This window comes from Mycena indigotica (genome assembly GCF_014461135.1).
Source record: "Mycena indigotica strain 171206Taipei chromosome Unknown Mind.scaff0012, whole genome shotgun sequence".
Taxonomy (NCBI): domain Eukaryota; kingdom Fungi; phylum Basidiomycota; class Agaricomycetes; order Agaricales; family Mycenaceae; genus Mycena; species Mycena indigotica.
This window is the reverse complement of record NW_023503011.1, coordinates 1,865,715-1,886,079: the sequence shown is the minus strand read 5'-3', so window position 1 is coordinate 1,886,079 and position 20,365 is coordinate 1,865,715. Positions and strand designations below refer to the sequence as shown.

Sequence of the window (20,365 nt, the reverse complement as noted above, 5' to 3'; positions counted from 1 at the left end):
GTCGAAGTTGCCAAGCGCAGTGATGGCGCACCAGCCCCACGCAAGGTTGCCGAAGTCGAGATGTCGACATGAAACAGCAGCCTTGAAATTGATGGTGCAAGCGGCAAATACGCTTCGAGCAAACGGCCATCCCGTTCGCAGGCTGGGCTTCCACGAGAGAAGTGCTGCTTGCATCATTTGGTAGTAGCCGAATAATTTTGGCGACCAGACCGCCATTAACACTAACGAGGGGCGGTCAGCTTCAAGGGTACAATTTACATAAGGAAACGGATCAACCTGCAGCAAAGCCGGCGACACGGGCAAAAAACTCGTGCCGGAGCAGATCGTTAGTCGCTCGGGTGTTAGCTTCGTTCTCATGCAGAACACCCGGCTCCTGGAAGCTCAGTCAGATATCAAGCCAGCTGTAGGAGGGGGAGCGTTACCGTCTGCCCGCCTCCGTGGGAAACGCCTCGGGCTATGGCTGCGAACTGCGTCTTCGCCCTTCGATGTCGGCGCTTGCGGGTTGATACGTCGATGAGGCTGTGTTGGCGCTCAACTGCGGCATTTGCGGACTGCGCGAGGCTGTCCCATCCGCTATCTCGAGGGGTTCCACCGAGTAGGCCGTATATGCGACCTTCAGAGTCTGCGAGGGGTATCGTGCGCCTAGGGGGCATATAGTCAGGCGCTCGAAATCGACGAACAAAAAGCACGCACCGTCCATCCCAGGGAACTTCGATGAAGTTTTGACAACCCATCTGCTCCAAGTCCCCTTCGGTCAGGGTTTTGGCGACCATGCCGTAGGCGGCAGAGTCGTCGCTGGCGATTTTGGAGTCGTCGCTGGCGATTTTGCTGGCCTTGAGCTCAGGCTGGGGCTTTTCGCATGGGGTATAGCGTGCATTACGGGCGCCGATATAGCCGGGTCGCGAGTGCGGCAGGTCGTTGGCGTCGATGTCAGCCATGTTGCTGTGAGGGACAGCCTCCAGCCGGCGCTTCTTTACTACTTCCTTCAGGCCCGATGGATCGCCGTCCCGAGCGCGTTTATGGCGCCGCCGTGCATTGCACTTTTGCGTTTTTGTGAGGGCCGGCGGGGCGGCGGAGGCGGGAAGGCCTGCGGGCAACGGGGGGGTGGCAACGGGGCGGCGCAAAATCGAAAGGCCCCTTCTCATATCGAGGCTCGTGGAATGGCGGGATGGAGACCACGTCGGGGTCTACAATTTGCTGACCCGGCTCATGCGCGTCGGGGTCGAGGGACGATGCTGGAGGCGACAGGCGAAGGGAGAAGGGGGCAGTCGGCGCGACGGCATTTGCCAAAGCCAAGTCATAGGCACGAAACTCCTTGCCTGAGCGCAGGCCGCGCTTGGAGGGGCCTAAACACGCGCAAAAGTCAGCGAATGGGGGGACGGCACGATTTAGGAGGCGAGGGGACGCGGTGCACGCGAGATCCAGGGGCGAATCGTCTTTGTGGGGGCAGATGGGGGGAAAGGGGGGCATGCATGATGAAGAGAGATGTACCATGGTTGGGGGATCCCGTCATGCTGGCGCGGGCGTGGCTGGTGGGTGGTGAGCGCTTGAGCGTTGAAAGCAACCCGCCTTGTTGCCGAGTTGATGTGTGACGTGGAATACATGTGCTCACGTGCTACTCAGGATATCCTGGTAAAGCTGGAGAGAATATCTTGAAAGCTTTGCTTAAAACATTGAGAACTTTCCCAAAGTATTCTCAACAGCTCTCAGGATATCCTGGCAAAGCTAGCAAAAATATCCTGAAAGTTTTGCACACTGCATCATGGCATGCCTACTTCTAACACTCTCTTCAAAATATACTTCTTCAAATAGCTCAGAATATCTCGGGATCTCTGAAAATATCTTACATATATCCCAAGATTGTACATCCTGCCAGTTTGAAAAATTTTACGATAAATCCCTTTCAAATATCAGCGAGATCAGTGGCATCAACGGCGTTGTTCCCTAGACTTCAGACGTTCTCAGTTTGTTACTTCATTCAGTTAGAAGTCAATAGAAGAAGAAAGTAGGGTTAGGGTTAGCTCAGTAAACTCGGTCAATCTAGTTAGTTACTTAGTTCATTCAGTCAGTCATTCATTCAGTCAGTTAGTTCAGTTCATTCAGTTTAGTTAGTCTGTTACTTCAGTCAGTCTTTAGGGCCAGCATTCAGAGGCTGAGGACGAAATAAAAATACATATCCGGTCGCGATTAGACCAATCGCAGCGCCCCGCTCCGAACGGACGGTGGGCCCGGGGCCACCGACGACCATGCGAGCGGTAACACCACCCACGTACAGCGCTGGCAAGTATGGTATAATATCTGCAATAATCTATATATGGCCACCAGTACGGTAATTGAATGAAAAATTCAGTGGATCACTGCATATATATGTGCTGCGCGCCCACGTCTGCGGCGAACGGCCAGCGTCACGCGTACGGTCCCTCTCCAAGTTCAAACCAGACAACCACTGGCAGAGCTATCAGTCGCTAACCCACCAGCATCCAGCTCGCGCTCTACGCCAACCCAGTCCGGCCCCACTGGCACCATACTCAACTCAACTTGAAACGCCCCCAAAATCGCAAATCAACTCTATATTCGCCAGCTACCTATACGCACTCTATCTACGTGTCCATGGCGGTCTTTCTCGTGTATGCATCTGTATCGTACAAGAACAAAACGAAGCGCGAAAAGTGGGGGGTGGTACACAATGGATGGGGGGATATAACAATAACACACCAGGGGTCGATGTATGCAGCCAAAAATCGCATAGGGAAGGAAGGAAGGTATGCGGGTCAGTCAGTGGCCGGGGGCCTTTTTTTCGTCGTCATCTTCATCATCTTCGTCATCATGTCGCCGCCTACCCCGCGCCCGCGAAGCACCACTGCTGCACGAACGCGCGGTACACGCTGCTGCTCGTCTCCGCGCCCGTCGGCGGGCCGCGCACCTCCGTCTCCGTCTCCTTCTCCGCCTTCCCCGCGCCGTCGCCCGCCTCAAGCAGCCCCGCGAGCCCGCGCGCGCCGAGCGGCGACGTCGGCGGCGTCTCCTCCTCCCGCCGCTCCGCCAGCAGCGAGTTGCCATCTCCCTCGCGGTCCGAGTCCGACTCGTCCTCCTCGGGCACCTCGGTGACAACCACTTCCGGGGCCACCGCCGTCCGGCCCCACGGCCAGTACAGCCCGACCCCCGCCTGGGCATTCGCAGCCGGCAGGGGCTCGTTGATCACCAGGGGCGACAGCCGCGGCGGGCTCGACTGCTCACGTGGCGGACTCGAATGCACGAACCCCGCCCACGAACTCGGCCTCGGCGCAGGTGTCGGCGCGGCGTAGTTCCGCAGACTCAGCCGGCCGAGCTTCGCCGCGAGCGCCTGGGCGTGCGCCGTCCGTGGCGGGGGCGGCGGCGGCGGCGGTATGGCCACGGGGAGCGTGAGGTGGGGCTGGAGGGGCGATGCGGACTGCGGCGAGGAGCGTGGGAACGGGATCGTCGACGTCGGGACAGAAGGCGGCGCGGACGCCGGCGGCGGACCGGGCGCGGGAGACGTGGTGGTCGCAGGGGCCGGCGCGGTGGCCGTCTCCGCCCGGAACCCAACGCGATAGTTCTTCCCCCCGTTATTATCCCACCACTCCCCCGGGCCAGGCGCGCCTGTCCCCATCCACCTTCTTTCCCTCTCCTTCTCTGTCGGCTCTTCTGAATCTACTCGCGCGTCAGCCTTGCTCGGATATCAGCAGACAGAAAAACAGTGCTCACCACACCACACATACGGCGCCGCCCCGCCCTCCGCGACCCACGGCACGCAGAACCGCGCCACCATCTCGAGCTCGCGGCCCACCAGCCCGCGGCCCTTCTGCACGTGCGCGTAGTCCGTCAGGCGGATCGAGAAGCCGAAGCGGTCCCACCCCGGCCCGGGGTCGCCGGACGGCGTGGATGCAAGGTACTTGGCGGCCACCTCGCTCGTGGTGAGCCACCCGTCGAGCGTGAAGCGCACGAACACGTGCTTCTCGAACGCGGCGTTGCGCACGAGGAGCGTGCCGCGCAGGTGGAGCTCGCCGGGGGGCGTCTGTGCCTTGTGAGCACCCGAAACCGGAGAGAAAGAAACAACACACCTCCAAGCTGACGCTCTAACCACTTCCGGGGCCACCGCCGTCCGGCCCCACGGCCAGTACAGCCCGACCCCCGCCTGGGCATTCGCAGCCGGCAGGGGCTCGTTGATCACCAGGGGCGACAGCCGCGGCGGGCTCGACTGCTCACGTGGCGGACTCGAATGCACGAACCCCGCCCACGAACTCGGCCTCGGCGCAGGTGTCGGCGCGGCGTAGTTCCGCAGACTCAGCCGGCCGAGCTTCGCCGCGAGCGCCTGGGCGTGTGCCGTCCGTGGCGGGGGCGGCGGTATGGCCACGGGGAGCGTAAGGTGGGGTTGCAACGGCGATGCGGACTGCGGCGAGGAGCGCGGGAACGGGATCGTCGACGTCGGGACAGAAGGCGGCGCGGACGCCGGCGGCGGACCGGGCGCGGGAGACGTGGTGGTCGCAGGGGCCGGCGCGGTGGCCGTCTCCGCCCGGAACCCAACGCGATAGTTCTTCCCCCCGTTATTATCCCACCACTCCCCCGGCCCGGGCGCGCCCGTGCCCAGCCACCGTCTCTCTCCTCCCTTCTCTGTCGGCTCCTCCGGATCTACTCGCGCGTCAGCCCCCTCCAGATATCAACAGCCAGAAAGAACGCTCACCACACCACACATACGGCGCCGCCCCGCCCTCCGCGACCCACGGCACGCAGAACCGCGCCACCATCTCGAGCTCGCGGCCCACCAGCCCGCGGCCCTTCTGCACGTGCGCGTAGTCGGTTAACCGGATCGAGAAGCCGAAGCGGTCCCACCCTGGCCCGGGATCGCTGGCCGTGGTGGATTCGAGGTAGCGCGCGCCGACCTCGCTCGTGGTGAGCCACCCGTCGAGCGTGAAGCGCACGAACACGTGCTTCTCGAACGCGGCGTTCCGCACGAGGAGCGTGCCGCGCAGGTGGAGCTCGCCGGGGGGCGTCTGCGGCCCGTGAGCACCCGAAACCGGAGAGAAAGAAACAACATACCTCCAACGTGACGCTCTCCAGCACAACCATGCTCGCGCCGTCCCTCGCCCGCGGGATCCCCGGCGCGTCCACAACATACCGCCACTCCTCTCCCTCCTTCCTCTCCTCCGCCATCCTCGGACTCGGGTTCAACGGGCTCGACACCGTCCGCCTGCCGCCCTCCCTCCCACTCCCCGCCGCCGCCGCCGCGCTCGACACCCACCTTACGCCGCTGTCCGTCTCAGTTTCGGTCTCCGTCTCGTCCTCCGCGCCGAGCGGGAAGCTCACGCTCGCGGGCCGTGCCGTCCTCTTGAACACGCGCACGGTCTCGAGCCCGTCGTCCGGCGGCGGGAAGTGCACCGCCTTCGGGGTGCTCGGGCTCTCGACGTACTCGCCTTCCAGGCCAAGGGCGGCGGCGAACGCGGCGGGGTCGTGCTCCTCCTCTAGCTCCTCCGGCGTGCCCGTGCCCGAGGGGGACAGCGCGGGCGTGGACGGCGCCGAGCGGGCCCGCAGATGGTGGGACGGCACGTGCGGCGCGCTGCGACTCGACTTCAGGCTCGACTTGAGCGGCTTCCCGTTGGCCAGCAATATGACCGGCTGGCTGCTTGCGCGCCCGGGGAGCGCGGGGCGGACCGGGATTGGCGGGGTGGTCGGCGCGGGGGAGCCGGAGCGCGGGAAGGGCACGCCGATGAACGACGAGTTGGGCGAGCGCTGCGGCGAGCGCGGGGGCGAGGCCTTGGCACCCAAAAACGAAGGCAGCTGGCGGAGCCGTAGCGGCGGGGGCGGGCCGTCCTCCTCGTCTGTCTCCCGCCCCTTTGCTGGCTGTGCCCAGGCCGGCATCGCCGTCGTCGACATCGCCGGCTGCTCGTCGCTGCTGGACGAGCTCCCGTCCTCGTCGTCCGCCCTAAAGTGGAATCGTTTCGCCGAAGTGGGCGGGGTGCGCCGCGGGAGGACGCCGAGGCTGCTGAACGCGCCGGGCCCCCTTGTCTCCTGGTCGAAGGTGTACGAGCGGCGGTGGCCCGGGCAGCCGTGGGCGTGGTGGGCATGGGCGGGTGTAGGCGGGAGGGGCGCAGCGACGCCAGCGACGGGGACACTGTAGGGCATCCAGTATCGTTATCGCAAGCTGTGGAGCAACTTTAGCCAGCGTCAGCAGTGACGTCAACCACGCAGCTTGCAGGCGCACCTGTATCCTCCTCGTCGGGCGTCGGCGCAGGAGGAGGGGGTGGGTGGTGGTGGAGCGAAGCCTTTACATAAAACCGTTCGGTCCATCGTCGTGGAAGAAAAAACTTCCTGAGGCTGTTTGGGAACCCGCCTCGGCCCTCGGCCCTCGGCCCTCGGCGCCGCATGCCGGATCCCTATCACTGCTTCTTTTTTATCAACCACCACCACCACCACTCCTCTTGGACCCCTGCGTCCCGCGGGGACACCGAACTTGAACGCCGAGCTGAACTCAAAGGATATGCGAGCACCGCAGCAGCCACGTGCACCGCACTCCGCCCTCGAGCTCGCTGTTGGCCGCCACCGTGGCTTGCGAGGAGAACGGTGCAGCGGGCCGGATCCAACTCGCGCCTTGCTTCCGCTGGAGATGCATGGAATGTGGAAGGACCGCTGTCTCCTCCGCCACTTGCGACGCGCCAGCGCGGCCCGCTCCGCGCCACACCGCCAACTTGAAATGCACTCTCGTTCGTCAGCATCCTAGGCGACAACAATGCCACACGCAACATCTGGGGTCGTCGGGGTCATTCTTCGCCAAAACACGGCCCCTCACCGGCGCTGAATCGGCCAGCGCACGGCTGCCGTCTACACTTGCCCGGAACGCCTCTGACGTCCGAAGCTGGTCGGCAAACTTGGAAAACGTGAAGACACTCACCAGGGACACGAATACACAAGTTGCAGCCAGCCTGTGCTGCGGACTCGCTCAGCAAGCGCCGCATCCAGCGCCGGGTGGGCACGCTGCTCACGGGAGCCACTCAACTCATTCGCCCACGCCAGCGACCCGGTTCGCGCGTCGTCAGCGCCGGCTAGGACTCAAGGCTGGCGCCAACTTGAATGCCAAGGCCAGCTTCTGGGCAGAAGAGACGCGGGACATATCCGAGATGTCTCGGTGTCTTTCGGCGCTCTGCGATGGGTGGTCGACGCCGCGCTCGCTGTTGGCGGCGCTCTGCGCGAGATCGGTGAGCGCCGAGCTCATTTGTTGCTTGTTCAGCTGAAGCCCTCATAGGTCCTCCAACTCCCGAGAAAAATGGGCCGACGACTGGGCCTGCGCTGCCCGCGGTTGTGCCAGACTCGAAGCCGGCGGGCCGAATTCTCGCGCGTCCGGCTTGGAGCCTCCAGGGTGACAAGGGGCAAGGTACCCCTCGGTCTCCAGCGAGCTTCAAGCGGAACGACCGCGCGCTGGGGTCTGCGAGGCCTGGCCGGCCTTGTGTCGAGGACCGGCGTCTTTCGGCGCTCTGCGCGAGATCGATGAGCGCCGAGCTCATCTGTTGCTTGTTCAGCTGAAGCCCTCATAGTTCCTCTAACTCGCTAGAAAGACGGGCCAACGACTTGGCTTGCGCTGCCCGCGGTTGTGCCAGACTCGAAGCCGGCGGGCCGAATTCTCGCGCGTCCGGCTTGGAGCCTCCAGGGTGACAAGGGGCAAGGTACCCCTCGGTCTCCAGCGAGCTTCAAGCGGAACGACCGCGCGCTGGGGTCTGCGAGGCCTGGCCGGCCTTGTGTCGAGGCCCGGGCCGTTCGCGGCCGTCTCCTGTCCGTTCCCCACGATATCGCGCCCGCGAGTGGCGTACACTTCCACGGAGTTTCGGGCGAAACGACGCGGGCGTTATCGAGCACGCCGCGTGCGGGGGCAGCTCCAGGGTGAGTGGATTCGCCTCAAGTCAAGTGCTATTCGCGTCATGGCGCATCTTGTGCGTCACTCCTCCACATCTTCGGCCCGCGTCTCGCCACTGTGTCGAGGCTCAGCCCGTGCCATTCTTTCTGGATTTCCTTCGAATTTCTCGGGCAACATCCCTGGCAACAAGACTCCACGCCACTTTGAACAACTTGAATTCGGTGTGCGCCACTGCGCCAGTCGGCTCACGCGGCTGGTTACGGGCAGCGTCATCCCCAGCCGTTTTGGCGCCGCTCTGCCACATGAGCGTGTCGTTGCTGTTAAGGGCATTCTCTGCGAGAGCGGTAAGCGCTGGGTTGCTCGTTTCCGCTGATGCTTTCGGCAGACAGAGGCGTGTGCTTGTTGACCGTTTTATATTTCCGCCTCAAGCCTTGTAGAAACGTGAGTTTGCCGCCATCCTTGTTGTTGTCCTCACACCTTGTGGTTGCCTGTCGCAGCTCGACTTGTTTCTCGGACGGGGCCAAGTCCGCCAGTGCGCTCGCCATCGCCATTCGCTCAGCCCCAAATGTGCAAGCCGTTGTCGACCTGCCAGCATTGGTCGTCACCTTCACGGTCTTCGCTGCCATCCTTCACCTTCACGTTTGCAGCGTCGCCATCACCAGCTCTTCCATCCCCAAACGACGTGCAAGTGACGGCAAGCGGGTTTGGTGTGTGAGGATACACAACAATTTGTAGTTGACTACTTATGCAAGTCATTTGGTGAAGTTTCAACTTTGTCACAAATATTAACTGCCAGCGTAGTTTGTAGTAAAACTCTGTAGATTTGTGATCAACTATATTTCAGTTGAAGACCAGTTTGTAGGCATTTGGAGTACCTTCCTAATGAACTCACCAAGATGTGCTGCTAATACTGGTTGAGCTAAGCCAGCCCTAAAGTGGTTTTGTAAGCCAGCAGTGACAATTTTTTGAGGATCCAAACTGTGAAATTACTCAAAGAATGAAGCTCTATAACCTAAGCCAAAATGAAGTCATTTGGTTAACTTTCACTTTTGTAATGTATATTAACTGCCAGAGTGTTTTGTAGTAAAACTTGATGGTTTTGTAGTCAACTAGTTTTCAGTTGAAAGCCAAGTTGTAGAGCCCCAAAATACCTCTCTAATGATATCTGAACCGTTTAAAACGGATGAGAAACCACTGAGATATAGCGCTAATGCTCTTTTGAGCCAAGCCGGCCCTAAAGTAACCAATTCTCAAAAGAGTCGATGTTTCGCGAGTATTTCACGTTTTGTGAGCCAACCAGAAGAAACTTTGTATTAGTTCAAACTGAAGACTTGTTTAACTTTTGAAGCTCTACAAGCTTGTGCAATATGAAGTTATTTGGTCAAGTTGAAATTAACTGCCAGAGTATCTTGTAGTGAAACTTGGTAGTTTTGTAGTCAACTAGATTTCAGTTGAAGACCAGTTTGTAGTCCTTTCAAATACCTCTCTAATGATATATAAAGCATCCTGAACGGATGAAAACTCATCAGGTTATAACGCTAATACTGTTTTTAACCAGGCCGGCCCTAAAGTAAATGAATCTTAAAAGAGTCGATGTTTTGCAAGTATTTTGCATTTTGCGGGCCAACCATTAGAAATTTTGAATGGCTCAAAACTGAACACCTATTCAACTAATGAAGCTCTACAATCTGGTGCAATTTGAAGTCATTTGGTTGACTTTCAATTTTGAAGTCAATTCAATAAACCTTGACTTGTAGTAAAACTTAGTGGTTTTGTAGTCAACCACATTAGAGTTGAAACCAAGTTTGTAGAGCTCTGAAATGCCTTTCTAACCATATATGACTCTCAATGAACAGACCAGAAACCATCCAGTAATTAAGCGAACAATCTGGTGCTTGAATTGTATTCTGTAGTAAAAGTCTGTGGTTTTGTATATAACAGGCTTCATGTTGAAGACCAGTTTGTAGGCCCATTGAATACCTTCCTGCTCATATATAAGCCATCCTGAACGGCTAAGAACTCACTGAGATATAGCCCTATTACTGTTTTGAAAACTCAGGGTTGGGTCAGTAATTTGCATTTTCTGAGTCAACCATAGTCAATACAAAGTTGTTATGAAGTCAGTCAAGTCAGTCAGTTAGTCAGTCAGTCAGTCAGGGTTAGGGTTAGCTCAGTGAACTCGGTCAGTTGGTTCATTCAGTTTGTTAGTTTATTCATTCAGTCATTCAGTCAGTTAGTTCAGTTTAGTTAGTCTGTTACTTCAGTCAGTCTTTAGGGCCAGCATTAGATATTATTATATATATAAGTCTTTTATGGAGCCGGCCCTTAAGTAAGCAGCTGGCCCTAAAGTATAGCACAAATTAAGAAAGACTGGCCCTAAAGTACCAGCTAACCAAAAAAAATGGTTATTTTGCCTAGCAGATACCCAACACACAAAGAAAGTATATGGGAAGTGCACTCCCCCTTTCTCTATGCTCCACTAAGCAATAACAGGACAACCTAATCCTGCACATACTTCACACTTACCCCACAGGCGGCCTTTCCTCCAGGGTGCATGCTCCATGTGCTTAAAAGAAAAGTAACAAACAAAGGAAAGGGCAGTTATTTCACTAATGGCAAACAATGCCCATACAGCCAGTAAGAGTACTCCCAGACCTTAGTCTGGCAAACCAGCCATACAAACACCATTCTTCCCCAGGATATCTCCCAGTTCTCATTAGCTATTTTAGTGTATGTTGAGTTGGCATACCACATGCCGGGAAGCAAAGCCTCAATTTGTATCTTACTTCGGTGCACGTGCCCAGTGCGCTGGGCGGCAATGCACCGGCGTAGGTCGCTTCTTTTTTGCTTCTCCCCGCAATCTTCTCACTGCCCCATTGCCTCGCCCGCCACTCCATGGCCAGGCGCTCGTTGGAAGACCGTGCATCAAACCGTCGCACTAGTACTGTTGCTCCCACTCCTGCGAACTAGGCATCTGATTCGATGGCGGCCCGTCGGACATGCCGTCCACCGATAGTGCGGACCGCAGCCTGCGAGACGCGTCTATGGTAGGAACAGCGGATGGCAGACAACTTGGCTTCAAGTTTGGCTGCGCCTTGCGTGTGTGCACGTGGAGTCGTATTGCCATGCCGCCGTGCACTGCTGGCAGTACTTACCGCCGGGCGCCTGTCCTGCCCACTGGCACTGCCGAGCCTCGCTGTGTTCTCAGGGCCACGTTCGTGTCAGAAATCAGCCCTTGTAGACCATGCCACACGCTCCCGATCGAGTGCCAACAGACGAATAGCTTGACCACTACTCGAGGGTACAAAGGGAACAAAGGAGGAAATAAAAGCGTGCCCGATAGGCACGCAGACCACGCTATATATATGCCACTCCGCCACAGCCCTAACCCGGGCTCCGGCCGGTCCCGCAATCACATGCGAGATGCGCATCACCGCGCGTCCGCTCTTCCCGCTACTGCTAACAGCTCGCACCTCCCTCTTTTGATTCTCCTCAAAGCCCGTCGGGGCCCAAAGCTTCCGAAGCGCTGAAGACAATGTCTGCACCGATGCCAGATGATGACGACGAGGTATACTTTCCATGGAGCCCCGAACACACAGCTTGATTTGGGTGTTTTGGTTGTTTGTGGAGTTCTTTCTGCATTCACCATTGCACTCGTTTCATGTGTTTCACTCCATATACATATTTCAAACAAGCTCTATAAAGACTAGGACAAGGATCAGGCCCAAGACCAAAGTGATATACAGATCATGTCTAGGATAGGCAGCAGGCTCTTGCACTTGAGCCTCCCTATACATCATCATCATCTGGTCATCTTGTGGAGGAATGACTTGGCCTGGAATATTGCAGTCTTGTGCAAAAAGCTCAGTCAAGAACAAGCCTTCTTCACCCCCCATCTCTTCCCAGAATGCTAAAAGATGTTAGGTTGAATTAGATAATGCTGAGGATTACATACATTTCTTGTATTTTCCTACTAATTCTACAATGGGATAGTTCAAGCTTTTTGCAAGGTCTGGGGTGGTAGGGTCATATCCCTTTGCAGTTTGTATAGTGCAGAGTTCATCATAAGCTGATTGTCCTCCAGACACAATAAAACATGTGTCACCAAGAATGAGAGAAGGGAATCCAAGATCAAGTGCTTCAGATGGATTCAACCTCTGGTTCCCCTCAGCATCCAGGGACCAAAATGCAATATCCTCTGATTGTCCAGTACCATAGATTGCATAGTTTGCATGACACAGTATAAGAAATCCCTTAGGGCAGCCAGAAGATGTTGTTGTAAATTTAATAGTGAATTGTTGAAATGTTATGAATGCTACATAAATAAATTATCTCAGGTTGAATTTTTAGGTGATGGTTGATCTTACCATAATATTCATGCTGATCCAGAGGAACATTCAATAAAGAGTAGAAATATGTAAGTTGGCTTTGCCATATTCTGTAAGCAGGATATTCCATGTTTGTCGATTCTGGTGATCCAGAGAAAATGTGGTCTCCACAAGATGTATCTGGTCCTACAGGAAGGCTAACAGCACACTAAGTATTCCACTCATAAGACACTATCATGAAAGCTTACTACGACCATCCATTGGGCAAAGAATGCAGTGTATCACACCCTATCCATTTATACTTCTTCATATACTTGGGCATTGGACACATTGCCATAATCTCACAGATATAGTTGATATTGATAGCTGGATTTTTCTTAATAGTCATGTGTTCCATGGGGCAAAATCCTGTTAAATTTTCCCTATATATTCCATATGAAAAAACAGGGAGTGAAGACATCAGCACATCTGGTGGTACTGTCATAAATAGAGTAGACAAATCCCCAGATGATGGTGGTGCGTGGATCCAGTTAGGACCCAGATAATGTATACACTCATCCATGAGATCTTCTCTATATGTATCAGCCTTAGGAGAGGCATTAATTCCAAGAGATAGCTGTTTTGTTGCTATATTAAACTGAATGAGGGTAGGCTAGAATGCTTCAATAGCAGTAGTAGAAGTGAGACAGATTAACATACCACCCACCCCTCATTAAAACCCATGTAAAAGCCCATAGCATTTGCAGCTGACTTTTACTTATTGTAGACAAAAAGGGCCAGCAAGTAAGTATAATTACTCACTGGGAAAGCACATATCTATTCCAAATCTCTCTTAAGCATAGAATAAACACCTGGATATTTAAGGCTCACAGCATGAAGAACTATCTTAATCCTGTCCTCTGTATTCAGATAATGGTGTAGCTGCTCTTCTGCCACAAGTTCTAGAAAGAACATCATTTACACTGACTGCTGAACTGCATTGTACTAACCTCCGTGATAGACAGCCATATAGAGTACATCAGCACTAACAATTCCGTAGAGTTGTTGCACATGAGGATGTCTAGTTTAAAAAATTGGCTTTTTCTGCTTGTTTGCTTATTTATGTGTTACCTTATCTTCTGCATCAATTTCACTTCCCTTTCCCAGTTCTGAAAAGTCAGCTTCAAATATATGGGGCAAGAATATGTCTACCTGCTTTTGTATGTAATTTCCCTGATAAACAGAAGCTGTCACAGTATTTCCATGCAGTTGTGCTTTATAGGTCTTTCGTGGCCGAGAGCTTGAGTTGGAAGCCAATTCCTGTTGTAGGTATATATCTCCTAAGCGAATTTGGCGAAAGTTGGCTGGCAATGCAAGGAGTTAGTACAATAGTCAGATCCACAATCCTGATGGTGCTGACCTCCAACAATAGCTGTTGTGTTAGACTGGCCATGGTCTGGATGGATGTGGGCAGTGAAGCTACTGTGTGTGATACTGAAGTTGCTGGCCCCAGAGAAGAAGCTCCCTGCACTGGTATCTTGGACTGTAGCATCTGTCTCAATGGAGTCAGAGTCTGCTGTCATTTTCCTAGCTTTATGCTGGGGGGGGGGGGTAGACAGGACACAGGCGGAGGAAGCCAAGGAACGGGGTTGCCAGCATGGCTTTTATATCAGCCATATGACATGTGAAAGTTTGGCGCTGTCTGGCGGAAACATTCAATTCATCCATGACATGCATCTAAATCCAATCGCAAAATACACTGGCCACGCAGCACTTGTCAGCAAGGTGTGCAGACACCTCAATACGTTCCGCCGTTGGCGCGCCGCTCATCTGCGAGGGCACACTGGGGCAAGCCCGGGACGCGGATGTAGGCATCGTGGGGTTGGAGAAGCGCCATTGGAAGCTTCGGCATCAACACGTGTTCGGACGGTGGTCCGTGGCCGGACAGACGTGGGACTGACTTTCTTTGCCAGGTCCCTTCTCAATGCCTTCTCCTCCCCGCTTACTACCAGGGTAAATGAAGCATCCCCGGCCTCTGGTGCTGCAAACATTTTTGCCTGACGCGACCCGACCAGGTAGTGCATACTGCCACCGGTTTCGTCGCCGTAGCCTCGCCCCCTAGCGCTATCGGAGGCATTCAACGAACTGGCGCCGGTCCACCGAGACCAGAAGATGGCGCTACAGGCCCCGATGACAAGCTGCATGCCGCGCTGTCCGCTGGGTGCACCTGTGTGCCGTGCTTCGCTGACTCCGGGCGGTTGGCGCTTCAAGAGGGGGACGGCGATCAAGGCAGGGCGGCAGGGAGGACAGGGGCGGCAGGGAGGACACGGCGACAGGAAGGACACGGCACGAACAGCGCGGGGCGATGCATGACACAAAGAGCCAGAGCGGACAAGCACGATAATTCCGGCTGGGAGACTTGAAGAGGAGCGGGAGCGGGAGCACAACGGACCTCCTTGCAAGTTGCGACTCGTGCAAGCACGGCGCAAGATGTCCTCATTACTCCTCTGCATTCGCATGAGTCACACTCGATACCCCTCGGGCCCCGAGGGGTATCCGAGGCTCGGGGTCTTCCTCCTGCATCTTCGATCGCGGTGCCTGGCTCGATATCCCTTGCTCGATGGGATTCTCATTCATTCCACAGACTCCGGTAACGATGCCGCTCAGGCAACCGCGGAGAAAACCGATACAACCAGCTCAGTCGACCACTTGCTTGCCTCTCGGTCCGTCTTCCGATCATCTACCTTCCCTGTCCTCCCAGGCTCGTCTCGCAGCACAATGTCACGTCAAATGGCTCCACAAATGCCATTTGCAGTGCACGCACGCGCGCCCATTGGCCATCGCGCGCAGCTCAGCGCCCGCCATGGTCGGAATCTGATGTGCTCCCGATTTTTCCCTAGCTGCCCAGGTGAACTCAGCTCCCAGTCGGCGTGAAAAAAAAAAACATCGCAGGTTACGCTCCGGAAAACCACGACACTCAGAAATTAGAATGCCTGCCTGACCACCCAAGCATTCGCACACCGCAAATCAGCCTGAGCACCTCAATTCAATGTGCTAGTGATAAAAAACTGGAACAAGTTAATCACCATCTAAGTACTTGCCTTGTATTCAAGCAAGTAAACACGTCAGAGGCTGAGGACGAAATAAAAATACATATCCGGTCGCGATTCGACCAATCGCAGCGCCCCGCTCCGAACGGACGGTGGGCCCGGGGCCACCGACGACCATGCGAGCGGCGAACACCACCCGCCTACGGCACTGGCAAGTATGGTATAATATCTGCAATAATCTATATATGCCCACCAGTACGGTAATTGAATGAAAAATTCAGTGGATCACTGCATATATATGTGCTGCGCGCCCACGTCTGCGGCGAACAGCCAGCGTCACGCGTACGGTCCCTCTCCAAGTTCAAACCAGACAACCACTGGCAGAGCTATCAGTCGCTAACCCACCAGCATCCAGCTCGCGCTCTACGCCAACCCAGTCCGGCCCCACCTGGCACCATACTCAACTTGAAACGCCCCCAAAATCGCAAATCAACTCTATATTCGCCAGCTACCTATACGCACTCTATCTACGTGTCCGTGGTGGTCTTTCTCGTGTATGCATCTGTATCGTACAAGAACGAAACGAAGCGCGAAAGTGGGGGGTGGTACACAATGGGTGGGGGATATAACAATAACACACCGGAGGGGGATTTACACAGCAAAATGCGCATAGAAGGGGAGCCAAAGGAAGGTATGCGGGTCAGTCAGTGGCCGGGGGCCTTTTTTTCGTCGTCATCTTCATCATCTTCGTCATCATGTCGCCGCCTACCCCGCGCCCGCGAAGCACCACTGCTGCACGAACGCGCGGTACACGCTGCTGCTCGTCTCCGCGCCCGTCGGCGGGCCGCGCACCTCCGTCTCCGTCTCCTTCTCCGCCTTCCCCGCGCCGTCGCCCGCCTCAAGCAGCCCCGCGAGCCCGCGCGCGCCGAGCGGCGACGTCGGCGGCGTCTCCTCCTCCCGCCGCTCCGCCAGCAGCGAGTTGCCATCTCCCTCGCGGTCCGAGTCCGACTCGTCCTCCTCGGGCACCTCGGTGACAACCACTTCCGGGGCCACCGCCGTCCGGCCCCACGGCCAGTACAGCCCGACCCCCGCCTGGGCATTCGCAGCCGGCAGGGGCTCGTTGATCACCAGGGGCGACAGCCGCGGCGGGCTCGACTGCTCACGTGGCGGACTCGAATGCACGAACCCCGCCCACGAACTCGGCCTCGGCGCAGGTGTCGGCGCGGCGTAGTTCCGCAGACTCAGCCGGCCGAGCTTCGCCGCGAGCGCCTGGGCGTGCGCCGTCCGTGGCGGGGGCGGCGGCGGCGGCGGTATGGCCACGGGGAGCGTGAGGTGGGGCTGGAGGGGCGATGCGGACTGCGGCGAGGAGCGTGGGAACGGGATCGTCGACGTCGGGACAGAAGGCGGCGCGGACGCCGGCGGCGGACCGGGCGCGGGAGACGTGGTGGTCGCAGGGGCCGGCGCGGTGGCCGTCTCCGCCCGGAACCCAACGCGATAGTTCTTCCCCCCGTTATTATCCCACCACTCCCCCGGGCCAGGCGCGCCTGTCCCCATCCACCTTCTTTCCCTCTCCTTCTCTGTCGGCTCTTCTGAATCTACTCGCGCGTCAGCCTTGCTCGGATATCAGCAGACAGAAAAACAGTGCTCACCACACCACACATACGGCGCCGCCCCGCCCTCCGCGACCCACGGCACGCAGAACCGCGCCACCATCTCGAGCTCGCGGCCCACCAGCCCGCGGCCCTTCTGCACGTGCGCGTAGTCCGTCAGGCGGATCGAGAAGCCGAAGCGGTCCCACCCCGGCCCGGGGTCGCCGGACGGCGTGGATGCAAGGTACTTGGCGGCCACCTCGCTCGTGGTGAGCCACCCGTCGAGCGTGAAGCGCACGAACACGTGCTTCTCGAACGCGGCGTTGCGCACGAGGAGCGTGCCGCGCAGGTGGAGCTCGCCGGGGGGCGTCTGTGCCTTGTGAGCACCCGAAACCGGAGAGAAAGAAACAACACACCTCCAAGCTGACGCTCTCCAGCACAACCATGCTCGCGCCGTCCCTCGCCCGCGGGATCCCCGGCGCGTCGACAACATACCGCCACTCCTCTCCCTCCTTCCTCTCCTCCGCCATCCTCGGACTCGGGTTCAACGGGCTCGACACCGTCCTCCTCCCGCCCTCCCTCCCACTCCCCGCCACAGCCGCGGACACCCACCTGACCCCGCTGTCCGTCTCGGTCTCGGTCTCGGTCTCGTCCTCCGCGCCGAGCGGGAAGCTCACGCTCGCGGGCCGTGCCGTCCGCTTGAACACGCGCACGGTCTCGAGCCCGTCGTCCGGCGGCGGGAAGTGCACCGCCTTCGGGGTGCTCGGGCTCTCGACGTACTCGCCTTCCATGCCTAGCGCGGCAGCGAACGCGGCGGGGTCGTGCTCCTCTTCCACTTCTTCCGGCGTGCCCGTGCCCGAGGGGGACAGCGCGGGCGTGGACGGCGCCGAGCGGGCCCGCAGGTGGTGGGAAGGCACGTGCGGCGCGCTGCGGCTCGACTTGAGGCTCGACTTGAGCGGCTTCCCGTTCGCGAGCAGGATCACGGGCTGGCTGCTCGCGCGCCCGGGCAGCGCGGGGCGGACCGGGATCGGCGGGGTGGTGGGCGCGGGGGGAGCCGGAGCGTGGGAAGGGCACGCCGATGAACGACGAGTTGGGCGAGCGCTGCGGCGAGCGCGGGGGCGAGGCCTTGGCACCCAAGCCGAGTCCAAACGAGGGCAGCTGGCGCAGCCGGAGCGGCGGGGGCGGGCCGTCCTCCTCGTCCGTCTCCCGCCCCTTCGCTGGCTGTGCCCAGGCCGGCATCGCCGTCGTCGCCGTCGTCGACAGCACCGGCTGCTCGTCGCTGCTCGACGAGCTCCCGTCCTCGTCGTCCGCCCGAAAGTGGAATCGTTTCGCTGAAGTGGGCGGGGTGCGCCGCGGGAGGACGCCGAGGCTGCTGAACGCGCCGGGGCCCCTTGTCTCCTGGTCGAACGTGTACGAGCGGCGGTGGCCCGGGCGGCCGTGGGCGTGGTGGGCGGGGGTGTGGTGGGAGTGGGAGTGAGAGTGGTGGGAAGGGGCAGGGGCATGGGCGGGTGTGGGCGGGAGGGGCGCAGCGACGCCGGCGACAGGTACACTGTAGGGCATCCTATCCTCTCCTTATCGCACGCTGTGGAGCAACTGACTAGCCACCCTCCACCGTCAGCACTGACGTCAACGCCGTCGCGGACGGGCGCACCTATAGTATGCGGGTCGACGCTGGCAGCGCACAGCGGGGGCGCGGAACGTCGATGTGGAGGGAAGGGCGGGCAGGGGTGGGTGGTGGTGAAAGGGAAAGCGCAGGGCCAGCCCGGCCGTTAATACGGGTCTGCCAGATCGGCAGATCGATCTGGCGAAAAAACGCACGTATGTAAGCGCTCCACGCGTGTCAGCGCCATTACGAGCCGCCCCGATCGGGATCGGGATCTGGGCGCGGCGCGGCGCGGCTGGGCGGGGCGACGTGGCAGCCAATCGCGGGACGAAGGGGGGGCGAGTGGCTGCTGCTGCTTGATGAGGAGGTAAGAGAGCGAGGAGGGACGAGAGCGAGGAGGGAGGGACGAAATTTTTTGGGGACGTCGCTTCCGCTCGGCGTTCCCACCCGACACCGCCTCGCTGTCAGGCCCTATTCCTTATCCCGGTTTTTCGCGAAGCTTCGAGCGAGCCACACACGTTCGCCGCCGAGCAGCCACCCCCGTTCCTCGCCCTCGCCCAGGCGCTCCATTGTGGGCAGACAAGACAATGGAGTGCTCCCGCCACCATCATTGGCGAAGCTGGAATGCATCCCACACCAGAACCCAGAAGGCGGACCAGAAGTCTGAATTCGTCCTTCTGTCGCAGCCCACGCCCACGGCGCCTTCTTCGCCGCGCAGCTCGCGGGCTTCCCACCCGTCCTTCCTGCCTGCTTCCATGTCCATGTCCAGCAAGAAGACGCGCCATATCGCGACGCGAAATTTTCATCTCCCCGATGCATGTGCATCGATAGCAAGCCATTATCTCCCGTTTCAAGTGCCGATTACCTACGCGTCCGTCCCGACATCCGAGCTGCCAAATGCCTACCTACCCTGCCACTCGGTCGCCGCCATACAAGCATCGGACATCCCTCCCTATCAACGCTGTCTCCCCGCCCGACGGTCAACGGGCTTGCTGCTTATCTACGTCTATCTATCGTCGAAGCCGCCGGAATCTGCCACAACAGTCACCCTGCCTCGATGGGTTCTCGACGCCTGGTTCTCGAGCGCCCGCGCTACGTCCGAACGCCGACGCCACGAAATAGACACGCCCACACCCAGGATTGTCGTGCGCCCCGTCACCGGCGCCGGCGACTATCGGCCTATGATATGTCGCTATCACCCCGACGGCGGCGGCCTGCCCGGGTGCAGGCCCGACCGCCGGGGCCGGGTTTACGCGATGCATGATGGATGGCCCGCGTCCACGGCCGACCGGCGCCGAGTCCGACGCGCCCTAACTCATATCGCACCCGTCTACGTACCACCGCGTCCACCGACCTCGTGGCCCCAGCCCCAACGCCCCACCGTCCCAGAACCCAGAACCGCCCGCTCTGCGTCTTCTCCGCTCTATCCCAAATGCGCGATAAGCAGTCCCTGTTGGTTTATCGACCTGATAACGCACCCGCAATAAGCTCCCACTCCACTCCAACGCCCCATCTCCCGTCGGGGCGGTTCCTGCGCCACCAGCCTCACCTCCCCATGGCCGGCACCGACCATCTTGTGCAGCCTGCACGGCGCCCGGCCGACCGCCCTTGGCGCGATCAGCAATCAACGGGGGCGGCTTCTGCGCCGGGTGCGCCCGGACTTCGCGCCCAATCGGGAAACGCCGTCGTCATCCGCGCGTCATCGTCATCGCGCGCGGCCGCAGACTGGCCAGCGCTGCGAGGTATAAGTAGGCAGCAGAGATTGTGTTATCGTTTCCCTTCCGCGCACATGGGCTGGACATACGATGGGAGGAGAGCCTCTGGGGCAGACTCGGAGAAAGGGCAGGTGTTGGCTGTTGGTGAGCAGTGACTAAGACTTCCTTCTTGGCCCCCTATTTGCGCCGCGTGCCTGCGCGAGCAATCGGCCATGCCCGTGGTGGCGGCTGCACCTGACGCGC

The 20,365-nt window shown here is 58.5% G+C and overlaps 3 protein-coding genes across 3 annotated transcripts; 1 reads left to right on the top strand and 2 right to left on the bottom strand.

Annotated features, from left to right (window-relative positions):
- Positions 1-2,836: 2,836 nt before the first annotated feature.
- MIND_01244500 (CBM21 domain-containing protein) lies at positions 2,837-6,135 on the bottom strand (the record flags this gene model as incomplete). Its single annotated transcript, XM_037368932.1, has 4 exons — positions 2,837-3,666; positions 3,721-4,644; positions 4,697-5,006; positions 5,053-6,135. 4 exons carry the CDS (start codon positions 6,133-6,135, stop codon positions 2,837-2,839), a joined length of 3,147 nt encoding a protein of 1,048 aa, XP_037214900.1.
- Positions 6,136-15,980: 9,845 nt separating this feature from the next.
- MIND_01244300 (CBM21 domain-containing protein) lies at positions 15,981-18,654 on the bottom strand (the record flags this gene model as incomplete). The annotated part of the gene is made up of 7 exons (XM_037368931.1): positions 15,981-16,810; positions 16,865-17,174; positions 17,221-17,905; positions 17,955-18,202; positions 18,386-18,401; positions 18,456-18,584; positions 18,623-18,654. 7 exons carry the CDS (start codon positions 18,652-18,654, stop codon positions 15,981-15,983), a joined length of 2,250 nt encoding a protein of 749 aa, XP_037214899.1.
- Positions 18,655-19,027: 373 nt separating this feature from the next.
- MIND_01244200 (uncharacterized protein) lies at positions 19,028-19,894 on the top strand (the record flags this gene model as incomplete). The annotated part of the gene is made up of 1 exon (XM_037368930.1): positions 19,028-19,894. Exon 1 carries the CDS (start codon positions 19,163-19,165, stop codon positions 19,892-19,894), a length of 732 nt encoding a protein of 243 aa, XP_037214898.1. The 5' UTR covers positions 19,028-19,162.
- Between the last annotated feature and the right edge of the window lie 471 nt (positions 19,895-20,365).